General features: G+C 43.7%; 1 protein-coding gene across 1 annotated transcript in view; it reads left to right on the forward strand.

The window, feature by feature from the left end:
- Nucleotides 1-20043, forward strand: part of SETD1B (SET domain containing 1B, histone lysine methyltransferase) — a 70433-nt gene that overhangs the window by 30894 nt on the left and 19496 nt on the right. Inside the window, exons 7-12 of the mRNA XM_077834609.1 lie at nt 5816-6583; nt 11871-12044; nt 13976-14063; nt 17250-17467; nt 17915-18044; nt 18671-19108. Of these exons, the coding sequence (XP_077690735.1) occupies nt 5816-6583; nt 11871-12044; nt 13976-14063; nt 17250-17467; nt 17915-18044; nt 18671-19108 (1816 nt within the window). The remainder of the gene's footprint in view (nt 1-5815; nt 6584-11870; nt 12045-13975; nt 14064-17249; nt 17468-17914; nt 18045-18670; nt 19109-20043) is intronic.

A 20043-nucleotide genomic window follows, 5' to 3' on the forward strand; every position in this document is an offset into this window, starting at 1 on the left:
TGAGACATTTATTTTAAAGTGAAATTAATGCTTATAAAATTCTCCTGGGACAGGACAGATACAACATGGACAGTTATAGTGCAGTCTTCCAAATGCAGACCTTGTCTCTGTTCATGAGATCACTCCTACAGCTCAGAGGAGAGAGCAATCTCTCTGGCTTCACCTCTGTGCTTGAAACTACCAAAAAGGATACCAATTGTGCTGATGAATTTTGTAATGTGGAACCTTTTTCAACTGAGACTGGATTGGATTATGATTTAGGTCACCAAATGGTGACTAATTTCGGTCATTACTGACCTGGATTAGGACTGGTACTCTAGATGTGGGGGGGCTCCACATTCCATTGCTATCCAGCCAGATTGACCATGGGATCTCAGGATTTGGTGTTCTGTTTTCTTTGCTCTAGAAATCTGTGTGCTGACAACTCGCTGTACCAGTATCAAATGGGGCACTTGACGTTTTGGATTGACAATAAATGAGGCCATTTAAAACCAGTTATGCCAGTCTATCCAAACAGATGTGCATTCTAGAACACCTTTGAAAAATTTTGCATGCATACAATTAAATACCTGTTTTGCCAATTCTTAAACACATTAGTGCAAAGTGAAGGTGGCAGCTCTGATGACTCAGAAGTGCAACACAGATTAATACAGCTAAAAATGCCCTTTCTTTTGGCAGGATTGGCTTTCTTTGAACTCATTTGATAAACTGTTCTTTTGAAATCCAGAACTCATTGGTTTTGGTGTAATATCAAGGACTGTGATTTAACCCAGTTTTGTGGAAATGGAATCCCCAAGTGAACAAAGCCTGCTCACTTTTTTTTCATGAAGGAAATGAGGGATGGGCAGATGGTCTAGGGCAGGGGTTCTCAAACTTCATTGCACCATGGCCCCCTTCTGACTATAAAAATTACTACACGACTCTAGGAGAGGGGGACGGAAGCCTGAACCCGCCCGAGCCCCACTGACCTGGGTGGGGGATGCCAAGCTGAAGTCCAAGCTTTAGCTTTCACCTCTCTCACCTAATCTTGTGTATTCTTTTTTCTCTTTCCTTTCTGCTCTGTCTCCCTCTACTGTTACCTTTCCCCTTTCTTCTCTCTTTTCCATCTCCCATGGGATGAAAATTGGACCTCAAATCCTGTTTTCTCTCCAGATGCTGGTGAAGTGCAAATCCTGATGTTTTAGGAAGGGTGGGCAAATATTGTGACTTTCCATACACAACCCCATATATGTCAGAAGAATGTACATTGTTGTATGCAGTATTTTTGTAGCCATGTTGGTCCCAAAATATTAGAGAGACAAGGTGGGTGAGGTAATATCCTTTATTGGACCAACTTCTGTTTATGTGAGAGACAAGCTTTTGAACTTATGCAGAGGGCTTCTTCAGATCTAGCCAGACCCACCCATCCACCTTATCTCTCAGAATAATTTACAGCAGCCTTCCAATCTTACACTGGACTTTAGTCCATGTGTATTTGCAGTTCCCATTTCAGTGCAAGTAAGCGAAATAAAAGAATAAAGAAAAGCTCATTTGTAGCCAAAGCACTTTATTAAAGTTTTAAAATAAGACAGGTTAGGCCTGCTGGATTTTATTACCTATAATTTTGAACACCATTCTGCTAGACCATTCCTTGAAGAGGAAATCTTCCCTCCTCAACCTCTATGCAGGGTTGCCCAGCACTGAGACAGCTGCCTGGAACGACCCTCTAAGGAGTGTTTGGAATGTTGGAGAATTCTGGGTGGGGGTTGTTCCAGTGAGCAGGTCTTATGAGTTATTATGTAAATAGGATACCTTCTGGTGGGGGTATTCCAACGCGGGGTGCTCCAGAAAGAACGTGCTGACTCAGGCAGGATCATTGGGATTCATGTCACGTAATGTTGGAGCAGTATATCAGAGGTGGAGAAGCAGGAAGTACAAGCTGATGAAGTACAAGCTGTCCAGCTGCTGTGGCGGGTTTAGGCTGCCTCCCTTGTGGAAGAAGGGGAGGACTGGGAGACAGTCTTTCTCGGGCGCACAGAAAATTTAGGTAGATCAGGGCCCCAACGCTTGCCATGGATCTTCATATTCTGTGTCTCTGCCTTGCACTGTTCCTCCACCATAAGGAGATAAAGTGACTTTCCCTACAGGTCTCAGCACTGCTCAACCAGCAGAATATAAAGTCACTTCTTGCTTTGCTCAGTAACCTGAACACACCAGATTCCCTTGGGTTTCATAACCAGTAATGGATATTTTACATTGAGCACCTCCTGTGCTGGATCTGGGTGCTTTTTAACAACACCTTTCATGCTTCGCTTGTTGAAAAATGGGTCTAGTTTCAAGTAACCTTCCTTACACTTGACACAACCTGTCTATTCATTCCCCGCCTCTGCCCCGTTTCGCTGAAGCATTGTTAGCTGAAACTGCAGAGTTTCTCCTCATTCATAACATTCCTGGTCCCTTAGACGTAATTTGCTGCTCCCTGAGCTGCCAGAGTGGACCAATGGGAAGGACTGCGAAGTGTATTAAACACAACTGGAAATTTTAGATGGCAAGTCACGAGGTGTTCAGGATGAAGAGGGCGGAAATCATAATTACATTGAAAGTCCCGTGCGTTGGGTTATTGTTTCAGACCCCAGACACACTTTTATTGTTCAATTTTAGCCAGTCATTTTAGGGTTTATAAAATGCATCTATCGCAGAGTGCCTGCATGAACATACAGAGTTACTAATGCAGGGCGCTGAGCACTTTCAGAGCTATTCCCACGTCGCCGTCACGCTGCAGAGCTCTGCTAACCATTAGGGCTGTCAGCCTTCCAGGAGTGGCCTGCAGTCTCCCAGAATTAAAGATTAATCTTTAATTAAAGATTATGTCATGTGCTGAAATCTCCAGAAATACACCCAACCAAAATTGGCAGCCGTACTAATCCTGAAAAAAGAACAGGAGTCCTTGTGGCGCCTTAGAGACTAACCAGTTTATTTGAGCATGAGCTTTCGTGAGCCACAGCCCACTTCCTCGGATACCTGTCATACTAATCCTGGGCAGAGACAAACCATTATTACCTGCATTTCAAAGTAGAACTGGGTGAATTTCTTTTCAGTAATAGCTTGTTTGCCAAAAAATGCATTTTTCCATCAAACAAATCTATTTGTAAATTTGGGTTGGCTGTGACAAACAATTTCAGCCAAATGAAAAATGGGGGAGGGGCTTTGAAAAGTTTAAATGAAAATCAATGTTTCATTTCAAAATTTAGCTGGGTCTGTTAAATAAAATGGTGAAAAACACCCAAAAACGTGTTCTAAAAAGAAAAAAAAAAACCCTCTTCCCACCCCCTAGCCCCCCTCTCTCCCCCAAGTTTCTGGTTGAATTAAATGTTCTGTTTGAACCCAAATTTACTTTTTGTTCAGCTGTTACAGGTGAGCCACTGAAATATCAATTATTTGCTCTATTTCTAAGGCACCCACCATAGCACTTAGGCATTAGTACCTGTATGGTGGTGATTTTTCAGGAAAAGGGGCCAGTTTTCTTGCCATTTTTGTAAACCATTTACTTATGAGTGGTTGGGTCTAGCCTAGAGAGACAAGGTGGGTGAGGCAATCCCTTTTATTGGACAAACTTCTGTTGGTGAGAGAGACAAGCTTTCGAGCTATGCAGAGCTTCAGGTCTGGGAGTTGGCACTTGCTGGTGTGATCATTTTGCAGTTAATGCGCTAAGGGAAGGCCCTGACAAAAGAGGTGCACCGTGATCTGAAGGCTTACGAGCATGCTGTAGTGAGTCTTGTGCTTAGCCTGCTCTCTGGTGGTCGTTGCTGTACCAGAAGTATCCTTTGATTAAAACCAGTCTAATGATTCATGTTTTTATAGTGTGTGTTGGTGAGTTCCGTGTAGTCAGAGTGCAGTCGATTCAGCTGTTTTGCCAACATGCTCATCCACCCATGTGCAAATATCCCAGTGTTTTTTTTTTTAAAACACAACCCCACAAAAATCACAGAACCCACGAATCCCTTGACTGTTGCGGCAAAAATACAGCCGCAACTACTGTGCTTCAGCAGAGTCCGTGTCTTTAGATTTGCGGGGCGGTTTCTGTATTTAGGGCAGCTTGTGGCAACATGCAAGCTGTTTGTTTTGCCTTTTTATGCACTGCGGTTGGGAAGAAGGAACTGCTTGCAAGAAATAATAAGGCAGTGGGTCCAGTTGTGCCTCAGGCAGTGGATGCAGAGGGAAATAAGCGATCAGTTGGAGACTGAAGTCTTTTTTTTCTTTTCTTTTTTTTCCCCGCATGGGGCCAAGGACCAGGTGCTGTCACTCTGGCCCTAACTGAGATCCAGTTAACAAGCAGCTTTGCCCTGATCAAGTATTCCAGAAAAATGGCCTCTGAGTGTTGAGTACCTCTTCCACCCCCTATATTTTTCTGCTGGAATTTTTAATGTTTTTTTTATCCTCTGAGGGATGGGACAGCATACATCTGCTTCCTGTGTGACTCCAAGCCTAAAATGCCTTTCCAGTATAATAGGCAGCTGAGATCGTGTTTGCTAAGTGCAACTATAGCTAAACTGGTTAGTCTCTAAGGTGCCACAAGTACTCCTTTTCTTTTTGCGACTACAACTAACATGGCTGCTATTCTGAAATATATCTAGAATGGGTCTAGCTGATCGATTGCTGTTGTGCTCTATTCAATTTACAAAGGCAATTCTTGGTACTCTGAATCTCTGAGCAGCCAGGTGCCCTGGGGTATGTTAATCTATTTACATAATAGCACCATTGACTTCGAATGGGGTTTTTTTTGGTGGGGGTGGAGGTGGAACGAAGGTTTTGCATTTTATACAAAATATCTATATCCATATTCCATATGGTTTTGTAGAGTGTCTGTCTGTTCAGAAACTTGGGCTCTGTCTACACTTGGAGATAGGGGTGTGATTCTCTTCTCAAGTAGACATACTCACGCTAGCTCTCATTGAGCTAATATGCTAAAAATAACAGTGTAGCCAAAGTAGGACAGGCAGTGGCAGGTACCCATGAGGCCTGAGCGGGTTTGCCCTTGGAGCTACCCAATGCCCACACTTGCTGCTGCCTTTTTTACTGTGGCTATGCTACTGTTTTTAGTGCACTAGCCTGAGAACGAGTTCAGTATGTCTACTCAAGCTGGGAATCCACATCCCTAGCTCCAAGTGTAGACATGCCCTGGGTCAGTGTCTCTCCCCAGTCCCCTACCTCTGAGAATTTTGGATTCAATCTGTGAGGATCAAAGATAATTGGAAAAGTAGATACGGAGCTCCTTTCTCAGTCTGAAACACTTTGTCCTAGGGCATATTTGTAACAGTTGCAAAGATTAATATGAAACTCACATCTCTGCCTGTTACTTACAATAAATATTTAGCTGCTAAGGTCAGGGGATTATGATTTTAAAAAATGGAAACACTGACTTGCTGGATAGTGTAAGGTAGATTAGTTACTCTTTTAAATTGTGTTCTCTATCAGTACTATGTGTCAGCAAGAGATTGTGTTGCACACCGAAGTGGGATTGTAGGTGCTTAACAAAATATGGGGGCAGCGTTTACTATGTTGCATAGAAGCCAATTTTTGCTATTCAGCTGGCTAGTGCTGTTTCACTGTTAGAAAGCTTCTACCTCATCACTTCCTGGAGGTTCTGTGTGTAGTCTGACATGAAACAGAATGGCTTAAGTGAAACTCCACGTGCTCAGTGGGACACACCTTCCAGTACATCACTTTCCTTTATCCAATTATAATTAAAATGTCAGTAATGTGGCTCTTGTTCCAAGCAACCAGTGTAAAGGTAACTTACGTTAAAGGAATGTGTTTCTCTTCCCCTTTCTTCCAGGGTCAGCATTCTTCAGGGGAGGACATGGAAATATCTGACGATGAAATGAATTCTGCACCAATCACCAGTGCAGAATGTGCCAAAACCATTGTGGTGAACTCCTCTGTTAGCAACTCTGCTGTGATGACTCAGTCGATACCCATGCCCCCACCAGGGTTCCCTCCACTTCCACCCCCACCCCCACCCCAACCAGGCTTTCCAATGCCGCCACCTCTACCACCACCACCTCCACCAACTCATCCAGCTGTCACTGTCCCACCACCTCCGCTTCCTGCGCCACCTGGGGTCCCACCGCCTCATATCTTGCCTCCACTTCCTCCATTCCATCCTGGCATGTTTCCCGTCATGCAAGTGGATATGATAAATGTCCTGGGCAACCAGTGGGGCGGCATGCCAATGTCCTTTCAGATGCAAACTCAGATGCTGAGCCGCATGATGCAGGGGCAGAACACATACCAGTACCCACCTTTTATGGGAAGCCGGATGCAGTTTGTGAATCTCCCTCCCTACCGTCCCTTCTCGATGGGGGCAGCTATTGGCCGGGGGCAGCAATGGCCGCCGCTGCCCAAGTTTGACCCCTCGGTCCCACCACCGGGTTATGTGCCGAAGAAGGAGGATCCGCATAAGGCTACTGTGGATGGTGTCCTCTTGGTGATTGTGAAGGAATTAAAAGCAATTATGAAAAGGGACTTGAACCGGAAAATGGTCGAGGTGGTAGCATTCAGAGCCTTTGATGACTGGTGGGACAAGAAAGAACGTCTTGCAAAGGTAGGAACTCTTAATGTTTCATATGTTACAGCTGTGCAGATGGTTCTGGAGAAGAAGGGCTTAAGGTGTTCCAAGGTAGGGTGTGGGCAAGCGAAAATGTGGGGATCAAATTAGAGGAAACTTAAAGATGAATATCAGGAAAAGGTCCTAAAGGGTGAGCAATGAGACAATAGAATAGCTTTCCAAGAAAAGAGGTAGATGTCCCATTAAAATTTAAATTGGAGGGGATGAATCCTAGACTAAATCCTGACCCAGTGAAATCAGTGGGGAAAACTCTCATTTGACTTGAGTAGGACCAGGATTTGGCTCTAGTTGACTTAATAAGCCTGTTCCTTAACTTCTAGATTGTGCACTAGCAAAAGGGCACTTCCCTAGATGTATGCTGCACAGGCAAAAGAGTGAACTTTCTCCAGGACAACTCAACCTTTGAGTGTCTTCTTGTTGTTAATAATCTGTTTAAGGGTGTTTTAATTATATAACCATAGCCTCGAGTGCCAAAGTGGTCACCAGTATTCTTTTATTAGAGCAGTGTTGTGGTTGGGATAGCTGCTCCTGAAGAGAAAGCCAGGTGAAGAACATTTTAAGCACATACATCTATGAAATGCCTTCATTTTGGAAAACTTTAGGAAAACTTTCAAGAAGTAGAGACATCTCCTCCGGCCTTAGAAACCCAGGCTCATCTGGGCACTCCCAGCTTGCTCCAATAGGGACGTGATTAGAGCGTCAGACTTTTAGATCAGCTGGACAAAGTTCGAGAATTTTGTTAACCTTTAAAATAGAATTGGATCTTCGCTCCAAAACCAGAGCCAAATATAAGGCAAATATTTGAAAGTTTTGCTCCACCAGTACCAACACTTTCTGATATCAGCTTCCCTTCTGGGAAGGTTACTCCGAGAGCAGACATTTTTATTTTTATTTTGATAAAGATCTGTAGGCATGCATTATTTTGTGCCAGGACTTGAACCTGCTTATGGCAGGTGTGTACTTTCCAACACAGGTGTGTGACTGCCATTAACATGAAGGCTAAGTATATGCCTTAGTCGATTAGAAATTATAGGGATTTTGTGAAGACTGTCTGAATCTTGCTCAGAGGATTTAAACTGTACCCCATGCAATGAACATTGTATCAGCTAGTAGTTGGCTAATTGCTCCCTTTAAGAGAAAAGCTAGCATTATAGGACATTTAAGAGCCTCAAAACTTAAATTCTTACAATCTACTATTTGTTGCAGTGATTTGCAGTAAAATAGCAGCAGATACATTCTGCAAATTAGACTTTCAGACGTAACATAGAGCCACGGTCCTCATAACTTGTTACTTGAGATCCTATGGCATTTTTTGTAAGACGTGAGGTGTTAACTTTGCCATTGAGGAGGAGTCCTCTACTTTGAGCTGGATGCGGTGTTCTTCACTTCCTTTCCAGCTGCCGTGTTCCACCTCAGACATTTTGCTGCATTTTAGTGCTGGGTTAAATGACTTGCATCCAGAACCAAGCCTCTCTCCTTGATTAATACTCAAGACGTTCACTTCTTGCTGAGAAGCATGTATCAGGGATGAGGTCCCTCATGTTAACAAGGGAACGAGTGCAGCACAAAGCTAGCTAGTGGGTGCATAAAGGGAAATGGGATAATTTGAGAAGCTGGCTTAAATGAGACCCTGAAGTGACCAAACATAAGCAACTGGCGGCAGAGCTCTTCAATGGCCGCTCGGTCTATTTTATACACTTCTGCCACCGCTAACTGTCGTGTTCTCTTCGCTCTCCTGGAACTTACAGCCTGATTCAGCATAGGCAATATTTCTAAACACAATCTGCATAGACTCACTGCCACAGGATATGGAAAAGTTTGATAGTCTAGTAAGATTAATAAAATTACACTCTTATGAAAACAGAATTGCAGTTATGCTAACTAGGATCAGAAGGAGCAGGGCTGTTGATGCTGCAGGGTGTGAGCTGAACATCGGCTGGGATCTGAGAAATCTTTGTTGGCACTTCGCTATGTATAAATATCATACAGCTAGGTGAATTATGGGGGGTTCAAACCTTCCTCTCAAGTACTGGCCAGTGCAGGGATCCACCCTGGATGAACCAGTAGGATTCTGTTGCAGTGTAACAATTACTGTGTAGTGACATTGAATTCTATCAGAAAAGTCCATTTGACGAGTTCACCTGGGCAGTCTTTTGTTCAGTGTTTGTACTGACCCCCATATAATACATTGGGGTTCCTAAGTACTACAGTAATGTAAATAATAATAATTAATTAATAACCTGATGCTATGCCAGAACTAGAGCTCCAAAGCCAACCTGCCGACTGCTGTCCAGCAAGGTCTAGTGGTCTAGACAAGCCATTTTGATCTTGTAACTTGGGCCTATTAAAGTTAATCTAGTATTACCTGTGTTCCTTGCTTGTTATCCTCCTCAGGCTTGTTCTGTATTAGCAGATATGAGCTGAACTTGTATTTTGTATTCATTGATGACAATAAACTTTGACCAGTTTAGTCGATGAACAGCAGTAGAAGTAATTGATCTTCAGATAATGCTTGTGAAGCCTCATCATGGGATGGGTCAGAGTGAATTTTAGAAATCCATTCCTGAAGATCCAATCAGAAGTAAATCCTATATCCTTCACTTAAAAGCTGTCAAGAGTCCCCACTTCTTGAGACAGCTGCACATTGATCCTGACGCCTCCCGACCCACGAGGTCTAGAGCTCCAATCTTGAAAAGGTTTGAATTCTCTTCTCCACCTGTTGGATCGAGTTTTCCCATCCACACCTACCTTGGATGAGCCGTGCTTTGCTGCAGCTTGTCAAAGTGAGACTGTAGATTTGTCTATCAAGTCTCTGAGTGCCTAATATGTTTCATTTTAAAGATTTTGCTGTTTCTATATTATCTGGGCTTGGAGGCCTCTGAGGCTTTTTATCAGTATGGGCCTTGACCCTCCTAACTAAAAAGGAACACTTAGCTTTTCTTTGACTCTCATCATCCTAGCTCTGCAATATTCTGCCTTAAATTAAAAAAGAAAGAATCTTTAATTAAAAGGTCCAAAGTCACTTATTAGTTCTGTCTGCTAATACATGAAGTCTAATAAAGTTGGTTTAGGTTATTAAGGCCATTGGTTTCTCTAACCCATCTAAAATTAATTAGTCTTGTCCAGCAGAACATTGGTCCTTCACAGGTACACATGTAACTCAGTTACTTCATGTAGTTTCACACAGCTCAGAAAGATCAACATTTGTAGGTTTCTGGGCTGTGAACGTGAATCTGTTTCAATAATGGAACTGTCTCAAAAAAATGAGTAGTATCCTCCTTGGTGGTCCACATGTGGTTCTGTTCAGGATCCAGGAGCCATTCAGGCAGCTTGAACGTTAGCTTGCTCATTGACTTCTGATTGAGAGAGTATGATTTGGAGTATTATAGATTCTGGCTCATTGGTAGAAATGTATTCTCTTGTTAAGCTGCCTATTTTCCTCACAAGTTCCTCCTGCACATGCTTTTCCAGTTTTATTTTAATGTGGGTACTGAATTCTTAGTTTCTCTAAAGGTGGTAGCTGTGGTTCCAGCACCTGGCATTAGGGAGACCTAAAACGGGCTCTGAACTTGGCAGTACTGCCCATTCACTTTGTCAAGACTTGGAAACACCTGCTGTTTTAAACTGCACCTCAGAGGGTTTAGGAAGCATGGCTCAATCTGGCACAGTATGTGGAACAAGGCTTGAAAATGTTCACTGCTTTCCTTCATCAGAACTGCTGTGGTGGCTTCCAGAAGCAAGATTCACCAGAGAGAGGATAGTGTGACACCGGGTACCTGGTCAGTCCCAAAAAGGCCTGTGTGGCTCGAGTGCTTTCCAGCAGGATCCACTATCATCATTGCTCAGAGCAGTTAGTGCCTCTTGTGCAGAGAAATAGCTTCTTAATATCCAAGATGGAAGAAGACTTCTCTTCATGTGAAGAGTAGCCAGGTCATTTTTCCATCCCTTTTAAACAGTGAGTGCTCCCCAGACATGCCAGAAACCCAACATGGGTTATCTGGATATATTAGCAGTGTTACGGTCTGTTGGACAGGATCCTGAAGCTGATGTAGACAGCCAAATGGCATTGGACCGTTGCTTGCCTCTACTCCCTTGACAAGTGGATCACTTTTTAAAAAAAAAAATTCCCTTCTATAAGTCTTTAAGGCCTTGATGGTTTCCAGACATCAAGCTGTAGGCTCTTGGGTGTATAACATATAATTCATCTGCAAGACACAATTTGAAAAGATACAATTGACATCGATGATCAAATTTTGGGCTGATTTGCTTGATTTATTTTCTTTCCCTTTTGTTTGTAAATCCATATAATTTTTTTAAATCACTGAAAAATTTCTTTTGATGCTAATTCTCATAAGTAGCCCTACAATAATAAATCAGTCTATGTATCCCAATATGCATGAGGGAAACATACAATATGAACCTAGCATATCCATGTCCATGCACATACATAAATTGGAGGGGGCGTGGAATCCCATTACAAAAGGATCAGGACAACCAGTGTCAAGCAATTCTAACAAACGGCAAATGGGGAAAACCTCTACTCAAATCATTTAACCGGTCTATGACTGTATCCATCCCTCCAAGGAGGTATGTTGAACTGAGGTAGACATTTTTCCAGTTCAGAATGCAACTCCTTGCACAAGCGTCAGAGGTTCATCTATGCTAAAGTGTCTGGTTGTGGTGGCAGTTCTGAGAGCCTTTGCGTGCGATCCCTATTTCCCCAAGACTGATTCCCCCTAATTCCCCCTCTCCTCTGCATTTTGTCTTATCTTACTGGTTTTGGACTGTGATGTCTTTTAAGGACTTATTTGCATATACAGTGTTGGTTGTCCTAAAGTTTCCCTCAGATTGATCCCGTTTTGTTTAACTCTTTGATGATTGAGGCATTGGTAGAGAAGTGACTTAGATGACCTAATACAATTCTTATCCCTGATTCATCTGGGTCAAGCCTGACCAATGGAAACTTGAACACGTATGTTCTGTATTTGTCATTGATAGGCCTCAACATTGGTATGCTAGGGAGGCGTGAACAAAAGCTCAAATTTTCTAAAGGACTCGTCTGCACGTGTGCACACACACACACACCCCCACACCCACTTTAAGCACATGTGACATAATGGTGCACCTTTCAGAAGATGCTGTCTTTAGAGAAGCTAAAGCCTGAATAGGTGATGGTCCTTCCCCGGGGTATTTGAGGCATTTCCAGTGTTTGCATACCCACCAGGGTGTTGTTGCCTCTTTAAATGTTGTTTCTTTTATGCAGGCATCGCTCACTCCAGTGAAGTCTGGTGAAAATAAAGATGAGGAAAAACCGAAGCCAAAGGATCGAATTACATCCTGCCTCCTGGAGAACTGGAACAAAGGAGAAGGGCTAGGCTACGAGGGAATTGGCTTGGGCATTGGGTTACGAGGGGCCATCCGGCTGCCATCTTTCAAGGTATGAGTTAGAAAACAATAGTAGTCTTCCCTGGCTGAGCATTCAGAGTATAGATGCTGCCTTCCTTTTTCTGTCCAGATCCCCACATCCCGACACTCTCACTTTTTTCTACTGTGTTTCTTGTCTAACAACCTCCCTCGCTTTTAATGGCACCTGAAATCTTTGGTGAGGGGGATCCCTACTCCTTAGTGTCAGTTTCTCTTAACATTTTGACACCACTTGTGTGACTCTGATTAATGAGAGCCGCTCTGTAGCAATGCTCGGACCCCAACCTCATCCCAGTGAAAACTGGGGGGACCTTTATTAGGAAATAAAGTTTCAGCACTGCTGGAAAAAAACAGGGTTTCTGCTAGGCTGGGTTATACGCAGTTACCGGTCAGCATGGAAGAGACAAGGCAGCTTTAAACCATGTTAGATCAGGAGGTGGACTTGACACAGGTGTGGAAAGTGCAACTCTGCTTACTTCAGTGAGTTGTCACCCATTTACACCAGAGTGGAATTTGGGCCTAGATCCCTTTGTAACACAGTTCAAGCATGTTTTGCCAGGCAAATGGCTTAATTCATGTTAGCAGGAACAATTCTGGATTTTACACATGCCGATTTTAAAATGTGGCTGGGGATGGAGGAGTTGAGTTAGAAGACTGCTTGCAAAATATGCTTGCCCCACTGCGTCTCTGATTAAGCACGTCTGGGTATTAAATGCTGCAAGCAATATGCAAAGTATGAAAAATGCACAATACCCTGTGCAGCCAGAGTGAGAGAGACCAAGTTGGTTATCTTATTAGGTTATTATTTCTATCTTCTGCTAGAAGAAAGAGAGATGAGAGCAATGGAGTGGAGCATACCTAAATTCCTGAAGTCTGAAACTGTAAATTTGTTTTGATGCTTTGTAGTTGTGGTGGCTGAACCTTAATGCCTGGAAGGTCTCAGTACCTACCCCTCTTTGAGTTTACCGAACTGGACTGAAAGTCTTTTCCAAAAGAATCATGACACTTCTGCCACCAGTCAAGAGGCACAAGCATGGGAAAATGGACAGTGGTTTGGTGAGAGAAGTGGGGAGTAATTCACTTTTCTGAACTCAGCAGTTTGGCTCTGTAATAAAGTAAAGATTCAAGGGTGTCTTCAAGTCCTAATTTAAAGCTAACCTTGCTTTGAAGTTTCTTTAGCTGTCTCAACTTCCCTGCTTTAGCAACCAATTTATGTCAGTTTAACTACGTTCCTTGGGCGTATGGGAAATCCAGCCTCCAGCATAGACAGCGCTATGTTGATAGGAGAGCCTCTCCAGTCGACATAGCTACTGCCTCTCAGGGAGGTGGAGTACCTATGCTGACGGAGTGTAGGTAGTGTCTTCACTGCACTCCAGCACGGTGAGTAGACAAGCCCTCAGTCTCAGGTTCCCTTTCGTTTTTCCACATCTTCGTATATTTTAGTACCTAGAGGTAACAATGCAACCTGCTGGCATTGAAATTTAATACAAATTGGGAGGCAGAATTTCATTGACAACTCAATTCTATTTGTGAGCAAAACAAACAGATCAACAGCTCTTGAAGTCAGACACTTTCTGAGCATTAGGGCGTGTACACGCTACCACTTATGTTGCTCCGCGGTGTAAATAAGCCACCCCCGGAGCGATGTAAGTTATACCAACCTAAGAGCTGGTGTGGACAGTGCTGTGTCGGCAGGAGAGCTTCTCCCACCGACATGGCTACTGCCACTCATGGAGGTGGATTTATTATGCCGACTGGAGAGCTCTCTCCCATTGGCATAGAGCATCTTTACCAGATGTGCTACAGTGATGCAGCTGCAGCACTTCTAGTGTAAACCAACCCGTCATGACGCTAGCAAAGTAAAGCAGCTGGGATCTGCTTGGAAAGTTGGTTTCTTCAGTTCTGCGTACCTTTTTAGAAATGCTAATTCTGTTCTTTGTTCAGGTGAAGAGAAAGGAGCCGCCTGAAGCTGCCTCAGCAGGAGATCAGAAGAGAATCAGGCCCTCCACGTCTGTGGACGATGAAGATGAAGGTTTGTAATCCACATTTAATTGATACACAAGTGTGAATACAAACCATACAAAAACTGAATTCCTTTCAACTTCTCAGCAGCACATTCATTTAGACACACAGTCAAGAATTTGAGCCAAAATTCAATCTACTTTAAAACTCTGATCAGCTGGGTGATACCTGCTCTGGATTGTGCTCCTTTAAATTTACTGTGATCAGGAAATATAAGACCCAGGGTTTATGCACAACTTTGCCATATTTTTGTTCCACTGCTGCAGAGCTAGCCAGCGAGCAGAGGGAGCTCAGGTTAGTTTAGCAATCACATTCCAGAGCTGTGTTTATCTTACCAATAAGGGAAAGCCAATTTGGCTTGGATTTCATTTACAAAAAAAAGAAAAAGGTAATTTATTTGTTAAATTTAGGGGGGAAAGTCCATTTTAAAACATTTTAACTCTTAAAAGTTTACTCCAAACAGTGCAGAGTAAAAATAAGATGATAAATAAAGGTCAGTTGAGGATCTCTTTAAGACTAAGGTGCAGTTACTATCCCGTATAAACTTGATCCTGGATCCTAACAGCTGCTCATGCAGCCAAAGTAAAGAAGAGGGTTTATAAACCGAACTTATTAAGTAGTTCTAAACATATAAGAACCAGAATGTACTTTAGATGTGGCTGTGAGGAAAGATGCTTAGTTTCAATAAACAAAGAATTCCATCATACAATCTAAAGTTTAAAACAAACTCCCAGTTCTTGATGTGTTCACACCAGTTAGCATGTGATTTCGGGTGGAGGGGCACAGGAAGGACTCCCTCAAAATATTAATCCTTGGGTTCTTCCTTCCCTATTTGATTAGTGAAGCAACACACAGTATGTGTGCTGCTCCATATGCCAGGTACATAAATCGCCAATGCCCCAATGTAACTAACACTAGTCCTTCAAGCACCATTGAGATTGCAGTCATTGGCAGCTAAAGGGCTAAACATGTGAAGGCTTTCCAAAGCCCAGCAAGCTTGCATTTAACCCTAATATAATGGAAAGGGCTTTGTCACCTTTACTGTTCCCTCGATATTAAACCCTATTTTTACCCCTTTACCTCTGCTGGGTCTTATTCTGAAGCGCACACACCAAAATTTAATCCCTTTCAGAGGCTGGCAGCATCTCTCTCTTCTTCAGGAGCAAACCAGGGCACAACTAGGCAGAATGAACCCCCTAACTCTAGCATGTGGACCTTCCTATTGAACGGGAGTTTCTGCAACAGCCTGCCCCACAGAGTGGAGCCACCCAGCAATCCTATGAGCACCACACTCCAAACCCAGTCCCTGCTTTTTCTAGGCATCGTTGTCTGTCTTCGCTGAATAACGGGGACTTTGTGCTTGGTTTTAGGGTGCTCTTCCAGTTGCACACCTGCAAATGCTTGCAAAATATAAAAATATAAGGAACCCAGAGGAGGTTGCTGCTCCCAATGATGGCAGCTTTCCACCCTCCTTTTACGGACCCTTCTTGCTTCCCCTGTATAGAACCTCAACCTCTGTGTGTGGCAATGTACTGTTCTTCATCTGCACCCACATTTAACCCTATCATTGCTGCCATTTTCCAAATTTCAGACCAAAGAAAGGTTAGAAGGCTGGTTGTCAGTCTGCAGCCTACAAAGGGTTAACATTATATCAATGCACAAAGGGCAGATTAAGGCAGACTCCTGGGACCCAGGCCCATTGATCCTCAGTGATTCAATGCAGCAGTTCAATGAGGAATCAAGTCGATAGGTGGGGTAAGGCTGACAAAGTAATATGGCAGAAAAGTCTGGTTGGGAGAGGGCCATTAAGCAGGCTGATGTTTATTGAGGACGACTTTTGAGCTTTGGTGGCTTTGGACCCCTTTGATCATGGTACCCTTGTGCATGAACAAATCCCAGCTCTGGTATTTAACATACAGCTGGTCAGGGTGCATGCCGGGGGGGGCATGTCAAAATTCTGGGCTTCCTTTAGGGTTTCGTTCGATGGGTGATGGTACTCCTCTTCCGCTCCTCTCTCGTTGCTGTCCGTGCCACCACCCTCTTTCCCCCAATACACCTTCACCACAGAAAGTGATCTTGGCTTCAGTTATCACCCTCATGCTGACGACTCTCCCATCTGCTTTTCTTCCCCGACCCGCTTCGCTCTCTCCAACCCTGCATCCCACTTTGTCCGGCTGACGTCTCCTCGTGGGTGTCTTGCCACTACACTTAAAATTAACAGGGCCAAAACTATGCTTTTCCGCCCTCTTCCCTTTTTCTCTCCCCTTCCTCTAACACGGGTGACGGCACCAGCATCCTCCCAGTTACTCAACAAGTCACTGACGTGAATGCCGTCACTGACTCTGGCCTCTCTGAAATCCCACACTCCCGGGTTTTATCCAGGTCTTGCTGCTGCTTCCATCACATGCCAGGATCCCACCTTTGTTCTGTATGTGCACTGCTAAAACACTTGTACAGGCTCTTGCAAGCTCCTGTCTTTACTACTGCAGCTGCCTCCTCTCTGGCCTTTGTGCTCCACCTTGTCCTCCCTAAGTCCGTTCAGATATCCACCTGTTCATCACTCTGACCATGTCACTCATCTCTTTGAATCCTTCTGCTGGCTCCTTCTTCTCCACTGCCCTTTTCTGCCCTTACCTTTAGGGCTCTTTACAATACAGTCTCCTTTCCACTTACTGCTCCTGTCTCTTATTTGTGCCACCTCACCCAATCTGCTGTGCCAGGTTTGTCAGCTGCGACCACCCATTTCTCCACATGTGTCTTCTCTTTATTCCGCACTGCCACTTACGCATGGAACATCTGCCCCAAACTAGTCCATAAAGCCACTTCCCCGTCCTCCAGTAAATCGCTACTCAAGACACACTTCTGATGGAAAGCCTGTGATAAATTGCCAACGAATAATGGCTACGTAGATGGCCCCTAGGTATGACTGAGATCCTTAATATTTCTTGTTCACCCTCCCCATTTCCTCCTTCTATTGTTACACCCCCTTGTTGTGCTTTGCCTTAAATCAGACTGCAAATTCTTTGGGGTAGGGACTCTCTCTTGCGTAGTACAGTAGGGCTTTGATCCTGATTGGAAACTTTGACCACTGCTATAATACTATTAATAATAATGTTATGAGCTTACCCATGATAGTTGAATCCTTGACATGAAGGTGTTTTGATTACAATTCTCTTCTCTTATTTCCCCTCACCAGAGTCAGAAAGGGACAGAGACATGTCTGATGTTACTTCAGACCTGTCTAAGAAGGATGCGGATGCAGTAGGCCTCCGAAGGAGACCAGCAAGACCGTTGGAGCTAGACAGTGAGGGGGAGGAAGGAGATGAGACTTCAGGTAAAGAAGAAGAATCCTGTTCTGAAAAGGAAGATGAGCAGGAGGAAGAGGGAGGATTGGTGAAAGCAGCACCTGGCAAGGTATTTTGCCCCCGCCCCAGTGCGTCACACAATTAAACTGTGGAATTCTCAAACCCTGAGTCTCCAGCTATAATCACTTATGAATAAATGTAGTTAGAGTATCTTAGATAAAATTATATGGGCTACTTTTCCTGATATTTGATGACATAGTTTACTCACCAGCTCAAAACAAATTTCTCTTTCCATCCCCATTGTATAATATCACAAACTCAATGTCTTATAGAGGTGGGCAAACTGTCTTTTAATTTGCCTTTTGTTTGATTTTATTGGGACACAACTTTTGAGAGTCTGCACTGATGCACATTGAATTGTATGTCCAGAATTATTGTCTGTTTAGGTTTGTTTACTGCATTCATTGCTGTGGTATTTGAGATTTTGGTGTATTTATTAAAGTGAATACACAAAATCAACATATTTTTCTAAATACTAAAATATTTACTGTCAAAGGAGGAAGAGGAGGAGGAGGAGGAAGACGAAGAAGAGGAGGAAGATGCTGATGAAGAGGAGGAAGAGGAGGAAGATGAAGAAACGGGAGTAGAAACAAGTGAAAAGGAAGATGAGCAGGATTCTGAAGAAGGTATGCAGTCTTACTAGAAACAAAGTAAACTTTAGCTTCTGGTCAGGTCCACATTTTTGTTAACAGTAGAATTGCTTACCTCTAGGCCAATTCTTAAGCTTGTATTCCTGCTTAAGTATATATAATAGGGGTTGCTATCATTGAACTGGTTCTAACTTTGTGCATATTGGAGTTTACAGCACTGGGTTATAACAATAACACTCCACCAAATCAAAAATTGAGAATAAAATTTTATTTTAAAATATACTGTAAATTGCCCCTTTGCCTCTCCCCCTCACCCCAATTGCCACTTTTAAGAGTGCAGAGAATAGTTTCTCCCCATGCACTCATCCATGCTCACTACCAGGGCACAAGCAGACACCAACGTTTCCCATGATTTCTAGAAGCTCTTCTCTGGGAGCACAGAGCTTCAGAGGACAGTTTTGTTTTATATCTTTCAAGAAAAAATATTTTCCCACACTGATTTTTCTTCTAAACATGAGCTATATTTTTGTCTAAAGAAACCCTTGAAAATCATGAGGAAATCCCCAAAAACTCTATCCAGGGGATTAATTTCTGTAGTTTCACATGATTATTTAATGAGCTCATAAAAGGACAGTAATAATAACAACATCTTATCCTTGCAGAAGATGTAGTGAGTCCCACATCTTCCAAAGCTGAAGCTGAGTCATCTGATGAAAGTGAGGACTCCTCAGAATTTGAGTCGAGTTCTGACTCGGAGGAGGAGGAAGAAGAGGAGGAGGAGGAAGAGGTGGCGGCTGAAGACCAAGATAGAGAGGCCATGGCTGCTGAAATAGAGCTTGAGTCTGCTAGTCATGAACTAGCAGATGAAGAAAAAGAGACCATCCTGGAGCTGTTTCCAGTGGAAGACTATATGGAAGCAACAAGCCTGGCACTAGAGGCCCCAGCTATAGCCGTAAAAGAGGAAGAGATGGAAGAAACCAAGCAACGGGAAGATGAAAGTGGTGAAGTGCCAGAGGAATCTACTGCTGCTGCTGAAGCTTTGTTGGTCACGGAGAGAGACCAGGAAGTAAAGCGAGTGCCGTCCCCTATATGCGTAGCAGGTACAGTGGGTTAATGTATTCTGTCATCTGTCGCTGTAGTATCAAAGTATAATATTCTCACAGCATCCAACTCTGCATACTTTCGGTGCCCCTCTTGTCCTTTCCTCCTCCTTATCTCTGCAATAATGGGTTGGTCCTGGAGATGTCCTCACTGGGGAAGGAGATTTGGATTGAGCTCTTGATCATCTGGTAAGGTGTTCTACAGCTGGAGTTCTGCTGCTGAAAGTGCTCTGAGCATTGCACCCAAGAGTCTTATCCTATGCTAGTTTAGTGTCAGTGTCCTTCTGGAGCATAATAGTCTTAGGGCATGTCTACACTATAATATAAAACCCATGGTACTGAATCTCAGAGCCCAGATCAGTGGGCTTGGGCAGCAGGGCTCTAAACGTGCAGTGTGGACATTCAGATTCAGGCCAGAGCCTGGTCTCTGAGACCCCGTGAAGTGGGGTGGGAGTGGGGTTGTGTCTCAGAGCCCAGGCTCCAGCGTGAGCCTGAACAGCTAAACTGCTATTGTTAGCCCTACAGCAGGAGCCTGAGGCAGCTGACCCAGGCTCTAAGATTCAGTGCTGTGGGTGTTTTATCACAGTGTAGACATACCCTTAGAGGTGTGTGAATGAATAAGTGGCCTATGAAGGACCAGAGAGTTAATCTATGAAGTGCCTTGTAGATGAGCAGTGCGACTCTAAATTTAATGACAGCCAGAAGATGGCTCCTTTAGTTCTTTGGTTCTGAAGGAGCTGTGTGACTGGGGAATGGAAAGAGATAGTTAACAGGGCTTGAGAGGGGTGGAATCACAGACCTACATTAGGGGTTTTTCACTTAGCGCCACTGTAAATGAACATTTGTCCCAGCATCCTCCTCCCAGGAGAAGGAAATTGGTGTTCTGGTGTCTTCCTTAAATTCACAGAGTCGTATGTTACGTGTGAAGACAACCT

Source organism: Eretmochelys imbricata, chromosome 15, assembly GCF_965152235.1.
Source record: "Eretmochelys imbricata isolate rEreImb1 chromosome 15, rEreImb1.hap1, whole genome shotgun sequence".
Classification (NCBI taxonomy): domain Eukaryota; kingdom Metazoa; phylum Chordata; order Testudines; family Cheloniidae; genus Eretmochelys; species Eretmochelys imbricata.